This window comes from Bombina bombina, unplaced genomic scaffold, assembly GCF_027579735.1.
Source record: "Bombina bombina isolate aBomBom1 unplaced genomic scaffold, aBomBom1.pri scaffold_435, whole genome shotgun sequence".
In the NCBI taxonomy this organism is placed as follows: domain Eukaryota; kingdom Metazoa; phylum Chordata; class Amphibia; order Anura; family Bombinatoridae; genus Bombina; species Bombina bombina.
In genome coordinates this window covers 40,058-54,366 of record NW_026512337.1, presented here as the reverse complement: position 1 = coordinate 54,366, position 14,309 = coordinate 40,058, and the positions used below count along the sequence as shown (strand labels likewise).

Genomic DNA, 14,309 nt, shown 5'->3' with positions numbered 1-14,309 from the left:
ATTGTAGTAGATATATTGTGCGGTGATGCTATAGCCAGTGCTGTGATATTGTAGTAGATATATTGTGCGGTGATGTTATAGCCAGTGCTGTAATATTGTAGTAGATATATTGTGCAGTGATGCTCTAGCCAGTGCTGTGATATTGTAGTAGATATATTGTGCAGTGATGCTATAGCCAGTGCTGTGATATTGTATCACAATATATGATATATATGATATATATATATGATATATGCTATAGCCAGTGCTGTGATATTGTAGTAGATATATTGTGCAGTGATGCTATAGCCAGTGCTGTGATATTGTAGTAGATATATTGTGTGGTGATGCTATAGCCAGTGCTGTGATATTGTAGTAGATATATTGTGCAGTGATGCTATAGCCAGTGCTATGATATTGTAGTAGATATATTGTGCAGTGATGTTATAGCCAGTGCTGTGATATTGTAGTGATGCTATAGCCAGTGCTGTGATATTGTAGTGATGCTATAGCCACTGCTGTGATATTGTAGTGATGCTATAGCCAGTGCTGTGATATTGTAGTAGATATATTGTACGGTGATGTTATAGCCAGTGCTGTAATATTGTACTAGATATATTGTGCAGTGATGCTATAACCAGTGCTGTGATATTGTAGTAGATATATTGTGCAGTGATGTTATAGCCAGTGCTGTAATATTGTACTAGCTATATTGTGCAGTGATGCTATAGCCAGTGCTGTGATATTGTAGTAGATATATTGTGCAGTGATGCTATAGCCAGTGCTGTGATATTGTAGTAGATATATTGTGCAGTGATGTTATAGCCAGTGCTGTGATATTGTAGTGATGCTATAGCCACTGCTGTGATATTGTAGTGATGCTATAGCCACTGCTGTGATATTGTAGTGATGCTATAGCCAGTGCTGTGATATTGTAGTAGATGTATTGTGCAGTAAAGCTATAGCCAGTGCTGTGATATTGTAGTAGATATATTCTGCAGTGATGTTATAGCCAGTGCTGTAATATTGTAGTAGATATATTGTGCGGTGATGTTATAGCCAGTGCTGTGATATTGTAGTAGATATATTGTGCAGTGATGCTATAGCCAGTGATGTGATATTGTAGTAGATATTGTGTGCGGTGATGTTATAGCCAGTGCTGTAATATTGTAGTAGATATATTGTGCAGTGATGCTATAGCCAGTGCTGTGATATTGTAGTAGATATATTGTGCAGTGATGCTATAGCCAGTGCTGTGATATTGTAGTAGATATATTGTGCAGTGATGCTATAGCCAGTGCTGTGATATTGTAGTAGATATATTGTGCGGTGATGCTATAGCCAGTGCTGTGATATTGTAGTAGATATATTGTGTGGTGATGCTATAGCCAGTGCTGTGATATTGTAGTAGATATATTGTGCAGTGATGCTATAGCCAGTGCTATGATATTGTAGTAGATATATTGTGCAGTGATGTTATAGCCAGTGCTGTGATATTGTAGTAGATATTGTGTGCGGTGATGTTATAGCCAGTGCTGTAATATTGTAGTAGATATATTGTGCAGTGATGTTATAGCCAGTGCTGTGATATTGTAGTAGATATTATTAAAGGGACATTCTGCATTATTACTTATAAATATAGCTCATTTAAGGGAAACTCTGCATTATTGCTTATAAATCCAACTCATTAAAGGGACATTCTGCATTATTACTTAAAAATATAGCTCATTAAAGGGACACTGCATTATTACTTATAAATACCATTAATTAAAGGGACACTCTGCATTATTACTTATAAATCCAACTCATTAAAGGGACATTCTGCATTATTACTTATAAATATAGTTTATTAAAGGGACACTGCATTATTACTTATAAATCCAACTCATTAAAGGGACACTCTGCATTATTACTTATAAATATAGTTTATTAAAGGGACACTCTGCATTATTACTTATAAATATAGTTTATTAAAGGGACACTCTGCATTATTACTTATAAATACAACTCATTAAAGAGACACTCTGCATTATTACTTATAAATACAAATCATTAAAGGGACACTCTGCATCATTACTTATAAAAACAACTCATTAAAGGGACACTCTGCATTATTACTTATAATACAACTCATTAAAGGGACACTTTGCATTATTACTTATAAATAGCATTTATTAAAGGGACACTCTGCATTATTACTTATAAATAGCGTTTATTAAAGGGAGACTGCATTATTACTTATAAATACAACTCATTAAAGAGACACTCTGCATTATTACTTATAACTACAGCTCATTAAAGGGACACTCTGCCTTATTACTTATAAAAACAATTGTTTAAAGGGACACTCTGTGTTATTACTTATAAATACAACTCATTAAAGGGACACTGCATTATTACTTATACATACAGCTCATTAAAGGGACACTCTGCATTATTACTTATAAATAGCGTTTATTAAAGGGACACTGCATTATTACTTATAAATAGCATATATTAAAGGGACACTGCATTATTACTTATAAATACAACTCATTAAAGGGACACTGCATTATTACTTATAAATACAACTCATTAAAGGAACACTGCATTATTACTATTATTTAAAGCAAAGCAAATTTGAAAATAAAAGTAAATTGGAAAGATGTTTGAAACTGCTGCTGAGTCTTTCAATTTAATTTTGACTAGACTGTCCCTTTAAGTAAAACGCAAATAGCACATGAGGTGCTTCATGATGAAAACGGCACCAAAATATTGTGCTGGAGGGAGATTATGGACGTGACATTATCCCCTAACGTAAACTCTACACACGAACCGGCAACGCATTGTGATGTTATAGCCAGTGCTGTGATATTGTAGTAGATAAATTGTGCAGTGATGCTATAGCCAGTGCTGTGATATTGTAGTAGATATATTTTGCGGTGATGCTATAGCCAGTGCTGTGATATTGTAGTAGATATATTGTGCAGTAAAGCTATAGCCAGTGCTGTGATATTGTAGTAGATATATTGTGCGGTGATGCTATAGCCAGTGCTGTGATATTGTAGTAGATATATTGTGCAGTGATGTTATAGCCAGTGCTGTGATATTGTAGTGATGCTATAGCCACTGCTGTGATATTGTAGTGATGCTATAGCCAGTGCTGTGATATTGTAGTGATGCTATAGCCACTGCTGTGATATTGTAGTGATGCTATAGCCAGTGCTGTGATATTGTAGTAGATATATTGTACGGTGATGTTATAGCCAGTGCTGTAATATTGTACTAGATATATTGTGCAGTGATGCTATAGCCAGTGCTGTGATATTGTAGTAGATATATTGTGCAGTGATGCTATAGCCAATGCTGTGATATTGTAGTAGATATATTGTGCGGTGATGTTATAGCCAGTGCTGTAATATTGTACTAGATATATTGTGCAGTGATGCTATAGCCAGTGCTGTGATATTGTAGTAGATATATTGTGCAGTGATGCTATAGACAGTGCTGTGATATTGTAGTAGATATATTGTGCAGTGATGCTATAGCCAGTGCTGTGATATTGTAGTAGATATATTGTGCAGTGATGTTATAGCCAGTGCTGTGATATTGTAGTGATGCTATAGCCACTGCTGTGATATTGTAGTGAATCTATAGCCAGTGCTGTGATATTGTAGTAGATGTATTGTGCAGTAAAGCTATAGCCAGTGCTGTGATATTGTAGTAGATATATTCTGCAGTGATGTTATAGCCAGTGCTGTGATATTGTAGTAGATATATTGTGCGGTGATGTTATAGCCAGTGCTGTGATATTGTAGTAGATATATTCTGCAGTGATGTTATAGCCAGTGCTGTGATATTGTAGTAGATATATTGTGCGGTGATGTTATAGCCAGTGCTGTGATATTGTAGTAGATATATTCTGCAGTGATGTTATAGCCAGTGCTGTGATATTGTAGTAGATATATTGTGCGGTGATGTTATAGCCAGTGCTGTGATATTGTAGTAGATATATTGTGCGGTGATGTTATAGCCAGTGCTGTGATATTGTAGTAGATATATTCTGCAGTGATGTTATAGCCAGTGCTGTGATATTGTAGTAGATATATTCTGCAGTGATGTTATAGCCAGTGCTGTGATATTGTAGTAGATATATTGTGCGGTGATGTTATAGCCAGTGCTGTGATATTGTAGTAGATATATTGTGCAGTGATGCTATAGCCAGTGCTGTGATATTGTAGTAGATATATTGTGCAGTGATGCTATAGCCAGTGCTGTGATATTGTAGTAGATATATTGTGCAGTGATGCTATAGCCAGTGCTGTAATATTGTAGTAGATATATTGTGCGGTGATGTTATAGCCAGTGCTGTGATATTGTAGTAGATATATTGTGCGGTGATGCAATAGCCACTGGCTGCTGTGATATTGTAGTAGATATATTGTGCGGTGATGCTATAGCCAGTGCTGTGATATTGTAGTAGATATATTGTGCAGTGATGCTATAGCCAGTGCTGTGATATTGTAGTAGATATATTGTGCGGTGATGCTATAGCCAGTGCGGTGATATTGTAGTAGATATTATTAAAGGGACATTCTGCATTATTACTTATAAATATAGCTCATTTAAGGGAAACTCTGCATTATTACTTATAAATCCAACTCATTAAAGGGACATTCTGCATTATTACTTAAAAATATAGCTCATTAAAGGGACACTGCATTATTACTTATAAATACCATTAATTAAAGGGACACTCTGCATTATTACTTATAAATCCAAGTCGTTAAAGGGACACTCTGCATTATTACTTATAAATCCAACTCATTAAAGGGACATTCTGCATTATTACTTATAAATATAGTTTATTAAAGGGACACTGCATTATTACTTATAAATCCAACTCATTAAAGGGACACTCTGCATTATTACTTATAAATATAGTTTATTAAAGGGACACTCTGCATTATTACTTATAAATATAGTTTATTAAAGGGACACTCTGCATTATTACTTATAAATACAACTCATTAAAGAGACACTCTGCATTATTACTTATAAATACAACTCATTAAAGGGACACTCTGCATTATTACTTATAAATACAAATCATTAAAGGGACACTCTGCATCATTACTTATAAAAACAACTCATTAAAGGGACACTCTGCATTATTACTTATAATACAACTCATTAAAGGGACACTTTGCATTATTACTTATAAATAGCGTTTATTAAAGGGACACTGCATTATTACTTATAAATATAGTTTATTAAAGGGACACTGCATTATTACTTATAAATACAACTCATTAAAGGGACACTCTGCATTACTTATAACTAAAGCTCATTAAAGGGCACTCTGCCTTATTACTTATAAAAACAATTGTTTAAAGGGACACTCTGTGTTATTACTTATAAATACAACTCATTAAAGGGACACTCTGCATTATTACTTATACATACAGCTCATTAAAGGGACACTCTGCATTATTACTTATAAATAGCGTTTATTAAAGGGACACTGCATTATTACTTATAAATAGCATATATTAAAGGGACACTGCATTATTACTTATAAATACAGCTCATTAAAGGGACACTGCATTATTACTTATAAATACAACTCATTAAAGGAACACTGCATTATTACTTATAAATACAGCTCTTTAAGGTACACTCTGCTTTATTACTTATAAATACAACTCATTAAAGGGACACTCTGCATTATTACTTATAACTGCAGCTCATTAAAGGGATAATGCATCATTACTTATAAATACAACTCATTAAAGGGACACTGTACATTATTACTTATAAATACAAATCATTAAAGGGACACTCTGCATTGTTACTTATAAATACAACTCATTAAAGGGACATTTTGCATTATTACTTATAAATAAAGCTCATTAAAGGGACACTCTGCATTATTACTTATAACTACAGCTCATTAAAGGGACACTCTGCATTATTACTTATAAATACCATTCATTAAAGGGACACTCTGCATTATTACTTATAAATACAACTCATTAAAAGGACACTCTGCATTATTACTTATAAATACAACTCATTAAAGGGACACTGTGTATTATTACTTATACATATAGCTCATTAAAGGGACACTCTGCATTATTACTTATAAATACAACTCATTAAAGGGACACTCTGCATTATTACTTATAAATATAGTTTATTAAAGGGACACTGCATTATTACTTATAAATACAGCTCATTAAAGGGACACTCTGCATTTTTACTTATAGCTACAGTTCATTAAAGGGACACTCTGCATTATTACTTATAAATACTACTCATTAAAGGGACACTCTGCATTATTACTTATAAATACAACTCATTAAAGGGACACTGTGTATTATTACTTATAAATACAGCTCATTAAAGGGACACTCTGCATTTTTACTTATAGCTACAGTTCATTAAAGGGACACTATGCATTATTACTTATAAATACAACTTATTAAAGGGACACTCTGCATTATTACTTATAGCTACAGCTCATTAAAGGGACACTCTGCATTATTACTTATAAATACAACTTATTAAAAGGACACTCTGCATTATTACTTATAAATACTACTCATTAAAGGGACACTCTGCATTATTACTTATAAGTACAACTCATTAAAGGGACATTCTGCATTATTACTTATAAATATAGCTCATTAAAGGGACATTCTGCATTATTACTTATAATACAACTCATTAAAGGGACACTTTGCATTATTACTTATAAATAGCGTTTATTAAAGGGACACTGCATTATTACTTATAAATACAACTCATTAAAGGGACACTCTGCATTATTACTTATAACTACAGTTTATTAAAGGGCACTCTGCCTTATTACTTATAAAAACAATTGTTTAAAGAGACACTCTGTGTTATTACTTATAAATACAACTCATTAAAGGGACACTCTGCATTATTACTTATACATACAGCTCATTAAAGGGACACTCTGCATTATTACTTATAAATAGCGTTTATTAAAGGGACACTGCATTATTACTTATAAATAGCATATATTAAAGGGACACTGCATTATTACTTATAAATACAGCTCATTAAAGGGACACTGCATTATTACTTATAAATACAACTCATTAAAGGGACACTGTACATTATTACTTATAAATACAAATCATTAAAGGGACACTCTGCATTGTTACTTATAAATACAACTCATTAAAGGGACATTCTGCATTATTACTTATAAATAAAGCTCATTAAAGGGACACTCTGCATTATTACTTATAACTACAGCTCATTAAAGGGACATAGTAACATAGTAACATAGTAACATAGTAGATAAGGTTGAAAAAAGGCTGAAGTCCATCGAGTTCAACCTATACAAATCTAAAATACTTACAAAAAGCTCCAGTTAAGCTTAAATAACCCCATTAAAATGTGACCCATTTAATACTAGCAATCATATCCATGAATTTTGTTTATATACAGAAATTTATCCAGACTATTTTTAAATGTATCTATGGTATTGGCATTCACTCTGCATTATTACTTATAAATACCATTCATTAAAGGGACACTCTGCATTATTACTTATAAATACAACTCATTAAAAGGACACTCTGCATTATTACTTATAAATACCATTCATTAAAGGGACACTCTGCATTATTACTTATAACTGCAGCTCATTAAAGGGATAATGCATTATTACTTATAAATACAACTCATTAAAGGGACACTCTGCATTATTACTTATAAATACAAATCATTAAAGGGACACTCTGCATTATTACTTATAACTACAGCTCATTAAAGGGACACTCTGCATTATTACTTATAAATACCATTCATTAAAGGGACACTGTGTATTATTACTTATAAATACAACTCATTAAAGGGACACTGTGTATTATTACTTATAAATACAGCTCATTAAAGGGACACTCTGCATTTTTACTTATAGCTACAGTTCATTAAAGGGACACTCTGCATTATTACTTATAAATACTACTCATTAAAGGGACACTCTGCATTATTACTTATAAATACAACTCATTAAAGGGACACTGTGTATTATTACTTATAAATACAGCTCATTAAAGGGACACTCTGCATTTTTACTTATAGCTACAGTTCATTAAAGGGACACTATGCATTATTACTTATAAATACAACTTATTAAAGGGACACTCTGCATTATTACTTATAGCTACAGCTCATTAAAGGGACACTCTGCATTATTACTTATAAATACAACTTATTAAAAGGACACTCTGCATTATTACTTATAAATACTACTCATTAAAGGGACACTCTGCATTATTACTTATAAGTACAACTCATTAAAGGGACATTCTGCATTATTACTTATAAATATAGCTCATTAAAGGGACATTCTGCATTATTACTTATAAATATAGCTCATTAAAGGGAAACTCTGCATTATTACTTTTAAATCCAACTCATTAAAGGGACACTCTGGATTATTACTTATAAATATAGCTCATTAAAGGGACACTCTGCATTATTACTTATGACTACAGATTATTAAAGGTACACCCTGCATTATTCCTTATACATACAATTCATTAAAGGGACACTGCATTATTACTTATAACTACAGCTCATTAAAGGGTCACTGCATTATTACTTATAACTACATCTCAGTAAAGGGACACTCAGCTTTATTACTTATAACTACAGCTCATTAAAGGGACACTCTGCATTTTTACTTATACATACAACTCATTAAAGGGACACTAAACTCAAAATTAAAGATTTATGATTCAGATAGAGAAAGCAAGTAATAATAAAAAAAACAACTTTCTAGTTGTCTATCATTATGAAACTGAGCACCATCTTTTATGTGCACGAGCCATGCAAGATTTCACAGTTTCTATGTATTTGTGTCTATAATTGGTTAATGGCTGTCACATTATTATTATTTTTATTATTATACTTTATTTATGAAGCACCAACATATTCCGCAACGCTGTCCATGGATACAATTAATTTAAATAAAACAATGATATTAAACGTGTAGAAGACAAGACAAAATTTGACGAACACATACAGGAGGAATTGAGGGCCCTATTCCCGTGGGAAGTTACAATCTGGAAGGGTAGGAGGTTGAGAAACAGGAGGTGAGGACTGCAAGAGTGACAAAGATGTTAATACTGAGTTAGATGAGGGAAATATTAGGTAAGTAGAATTAATTTATTATTGAGTTGGGTGGTAGGCTTCTCTGAACAAAAAAGTCTTCAAGGAGCATTTAAAAGAAGAAAGATTAGGGCAAAGCCTAACAGCACGAGGGAGAGTGTTCCAGAGGGTAGGTGCTGCACGACAGAAGTCCTAGTGTCTAGCATTGGAAGAGGTGATAGTCGCGGATGCAAGGAGCAGGTCATTGTTGGATCTTAGTGGACGGGCTGGAGTATACTTGTGTATTAGAGAGGATAGGTAGAGGGGAGCGGCGTTGTTGAGAGCTTTGTATGTAAGAGTGAGGATTTTTAATTTAATTTTGCTGTGAATGGGGAGTCAATGTAGGGACTCGCAGAGAGGTGCATCAGATACAGAGTGGCGGGAAAGGTGGATTAGCCTGGCAGAGGCATTTAGGATGGATTGAAGGGAGGAGAGGCAGAAAGAGGAAGGCCATTGAGTAGGTTATTGCAGTAGTCAAGTCGGGAAATAACAAGGGAGTGGATTATTTGCTTTGTGGTGTTAGCGCTCAGAAAAGGGTGAATTTGGGAAATATTGTGTAGGTGGTTGTGGCAGAATAAGGAAATCGATTGGATGTGGGGGATGAAGGATAGATTTGAGTTAAGTGTAACTCTGAGGCAGCGGATTTGGGGCGATGGGCAGATGGTGATGCCGTCAACAGGAATAGAGAAGTCACAAGTTGGCGTAGAGCTTGAGGGGGGATAAGAAGGAGCTCAGTCTTAGACATGTTAATATTTAGGTGGTGAGAGGCCATCCAGGAAGAAATGCCAGATAAGCAGTCGCTGACATGAGAAAGGACAGAGGGGGAGAGAGCAGGGGTGGAGAGGTAGATCTGGGTGTCAACAGCATAGAAATGATATTAGAAACCATAACTGATGATAAGTTTACCCAGTGAAGAAGTATAAATGGAGTAGAGTAGAGGACCCAAAAAAGATTCTTGAGGTACTCCAAGAGACAGAGGCTTTGGAGAGGAGGAGTCACCAGCAAATCATGCAGAAAAAGACCTGTGAGAAAGATAAGAGTATCAGGAGAATTAGGGTCAAGGGTGGGTTTTTTGAGTATGGGAGTGACCTTTGCATGTTTAAAAGAAAATGGGAATGAACCGGTAGAGAGAGATAGGTTGAAGATGTGAGTAAGAGAAAGAGTGAGGGTGGAGGAAGGTAGTAAAGAACAAACTTCATTCTCAGTTGCTGGATGGAAGATGCAGAGGGTGGCAGAGCGATTAACTGGGCCTGGAGTGTGAAGATTGCGGGTTGGTGTTGGGATGTTGCTTCGGATATTACGTGTTCTGTTTAAAACATAGTCTGCCATGTCTTGAGCACTAAAGACAGACAGAGGGGGGGGGAGCAGGTGGGTAGAGGGGAGAGTTAAAGGTGGCGAAGAGTTGTTTAGGGTTTGAGGAAAGAGTAGATATGAGAGAAGAGAAGTAGGTTTGCTTGGCTAAGTGAAGGGCAGATGTATATGAATGAAGAATAAACTTATAGTGGATGAAATCAGGTTCAGAGTGAGTTTTCCTCCAGACACGCTCAGCAGTACGGGAGCATTTTTGCAGATAGCATGTTTGCTGAGAGTGCCAGGGCTGTAACTGACTGTGTGAGGTTTTGTACAGTTGGGGAGGAGCTACAGAGGGCAAGGAAATGAAAGGAAATCTTAGAAAATTGCTAGAAAAAAAAATCTGCTGCTCATTTAAAGTATATGTTGCTGTATTGTCTTTGTATTATGCATTTGCTGCTTATGTAATTCCATTTATTGGTCATTTAAATGTCTCTAGCTACCATCATTTATATTCTTCATCCCACTGTTGGAGGAAAGGACATGGTGGAAAAAGCTCCTCCTGGGGAGGGGCCAGGGTATGGCTGGGTGGATGAGGGTGTGGCTGGGTATTTCTGGGAGGGGTTTTTATTAATCTCCATTTAAAAGAAAGATATAACTTAAGGTGCTAGTTTTAGAAATGTGCATTCAGCTTTTGTTGAGCTGTCAAATCCTTTGGTATACAAACAAATACATTATTGGATGAAACGGACAAAAAACGAAGGATAGCTGGACAAGATTGATTCCTTCATGCTTTATGCCATTTGGCACCAAAAAATGTGCAGGAGTGGGGGGAGGATTTATATTCTTTGGTTAATAAGCTCCTTTTTTGTAATGATGGATAATCCTGCCATAGTACTAATGACTGATGTAGGGACAGCCACTAAATGCTGGATGTGAGTCACACAGGAGTTGTATGTTCTTTTAACATTGATTACCTTATATATGGGCACCTTCATTATGGTATTTTAATAAATAAGATTCCATTTTTCAAACTATTTCCTGCTGCAGACTTTTATTGCACCTCTTGGGTTTGCACTGACAGATTTATATTGATTAAAGGACCAGTAAATACAACAAATGCATGATAAAAAGACGATGCAATATTTGTTTGACTAATTTCACTCCCCCTGTATCATGTGACAGCCATCAGCCAATCACAAGTGCATATACGTATGTTCTGTTAATTCTTGCACATGCTCAGTAGGAGCTGGTGACTCAAAAAGTGTAAATATAAAAAGACTGTGCTCATTTTGTTATTGGAAGTCAATTAAAAAGTTGTTTAAAATTGCTGCTCTGTCTGAATCATGATAATTTAATTTTGACCTGAGTGTCCCTTTAACTTTATGTTGATCAGTTGGAGGCCTGAACCTGGGATGACTAAGATTTGGTTACCAGTCAGTTTGGGCCCTTGGGGACTCCACCTTGATATTATAGCACCTGGAGCTGCTTTCATTTTGTGAGTACATTTTTGTATCTACCTTTTGTCATTGTGGTATCAATAGTACGTTATGTGGCGCCTTCTTTGTTAATTTTCTATCTGAATCATGAAAGTTAATTTTTACTTCAGTGTCCCTTGAATATCACGTTTAAAACAAATAATAAACAGTTTCAGAAAAGGTGAGAAAAAGGAAAAAATTACAGAAAATAAAGATTTGAGTCATTGACCATAAGTTAGTTGAGTCATTGACCATAAGTTGCCACATTTCTGCCTCTCTAGCTACTTACACAGGATGTTGAGTTTGTAGAATGTATTCACTCCTTCATTCAGTACGCTGCTGTAAGCCTCGCATGAAATGCGCTTCCCATTATCCACAGACGCCGCTGTCATAGTGATTCGACTAGAGCTGGACATCCCTCCAAACTCTGATCGCTTCTGTCCCAAATTTTGATCATTTAACCTGTAAAGAGGCTGAGCTTAACTGAACTTTAAATGTCCTTAAGGAAAGTGCTTGAAAAAATAATTAATTAACTAATGCAAAATAAAATAAATACATTTGTTAATATGTGATACATATCTTTAGATTTAAAACTAACAAATGTGTATAATATGGATTGATGCTCCCCTTCGATGATATAAAACGCAGCCTTTCACAGTCTCTCCTGAAGCCTGTATAGATAGATGTGTTGTGCCAAAATGAGGCACAGGTTCACTCACACATGCTTGGTTTGTTAAGCACTTTTAAAATTGTAAATGCTCTTGAGAAAAACGGCTGGGTCCGTTGAAACGCGTTGGGAACAATAAAATGCATATATAAGGAGCCGGTCATCTGGAACAAATGCTATGAGTATATACACGCCATTTTATGGTGTTTTAACACGATATCACAGCACAACCCTTTAATTTGAACTAGGAGTATACCTCTCCAGACGAATTCCTGAACGGAAGTGGAGCACACACAAGTGAACAGAAGAGGATTCAGAGTGAACCTGCGCCTCCTTTTGGCACACCATATCTTTAGATTTACTGAGGGATATTTATATACTTTTTTAAACATCACATGATTCTGGGATTGGGAAGAAAATTGTTGATGAGCATATAATTCATATGAATACAGAAAACTCTACAATAGAACCATTCTCAAAAATGTTATTCTAGTAAAACATTTCACTAAAGTAAAAGACTACTTACTAAATCAATGTAAATTTGCTCTATAGGATAATACTATAGGGTCCATTTATAAAAGGCTGGGAGGAGGAGGGCGGACATCTCGTCCCCTGTCCGCATGGCATCATAGAAAGCAGCAAGCACCATTGCACAAGCCACTGTTTGTGCAATGCTGCCCCCTGCTCCTGAGCAGAGGCTGTCAATCACGTTTGAACCAGTCCGGGGGGATTGAAAAACACCAGTTAAGAGTTGGCATTGTAGGTTATGAAGCAGTGGTCTGATGACGGCTGCATCAGATGCACGCTCTCAAAGCTGCATTTGCAGCTTCTTAAAAGGAGCCATATGTGAGGCTTGTCTTGCTGGAGTGAGATATAATTTCCGAGTGAATAAAATCTAAGAGTTGGATTTTAAAATCCCTTTCACATTTTAGTGATAAAATAATATCAAGAGTGATTTGTTACCGTAGAGAGTTATTTAAATACTTAAAGGACCAGAACATTCTGCCCTTATTACAAGTTGAAAGTAAATGGGAACTTGAGAGCTCAGTCGCGATTTATTCTAGAATGATTACCGCAACGTCAGAGCACTACTTAACTGTTACGTGCGAGTCAAACAAAAATTTGCAAAACACATCAAAATACATTTAAAAGTATAGTTACACTTATTATAAAAAAAAATTATTTAAAAAAAATTGCAGTAAAAAGTTCTAAGGCTCAAAGATATGAGATATCAGGTGTTAGAAAATAAACAGGTCAAAAGTGTTTTTACATATGGATCCATAGGAACGCATTTATAAATATTTGTATGTAAATATATATATATGCATGTATTTCTATATATTTGTATACAGTTGCAAGAAAAAGTATGTGAACCCTTTGGAATGATATGGATTTCTGCACAAATTGGTCATCAAATGTGATCTGATCATCATCTAAGTCACAACAATAGACAATCACAGTCTGCTTAAACTAATAACACACAAAGAATGAAATGTTGCCATGTTTTTATTGAACACACCATGTAAACATTCACAGTGCAGGTGGAAAAAGTATGTGAACACCTAGACTAACGACATCTCCAAGAGCTAATTGGAGTGAGATGTCAGCCAACTGGAGTCCAATCAATGAGATGAGATTGGAGGTGTTGGTTACAGCTGCCCTGCCCTATAAAAAACACACACCAGTTCTAGGTTTGCTTTTCACAAGAAGCATTGCCTGAT

General features: G+C 35.1%; 1 protein-coding gene across 1 annotated transcript in view; it reads right to left on the bottom strand.

Annotated features, from left to right (window-relative positions):
• Positions 1–14,309, bottom strand: part of LOC128644238 (nephrin-like) — a gene marked incomplete at its 5' end in the record, with an annotated part of 86,453 nt that overhangs the window by 39,988 nt on the left and 32,156 nt on the right. The window contains one exon of the mRNA XM_053696922.1: positions 12,211–12,383. Coding sequence (XP_053552897.1) covers positions 12,211–12,383 — 173 coding nt within the window. The remainder of the gene's footprint in view (positions 1–12,210; positions 12,384–14,309) is intronic.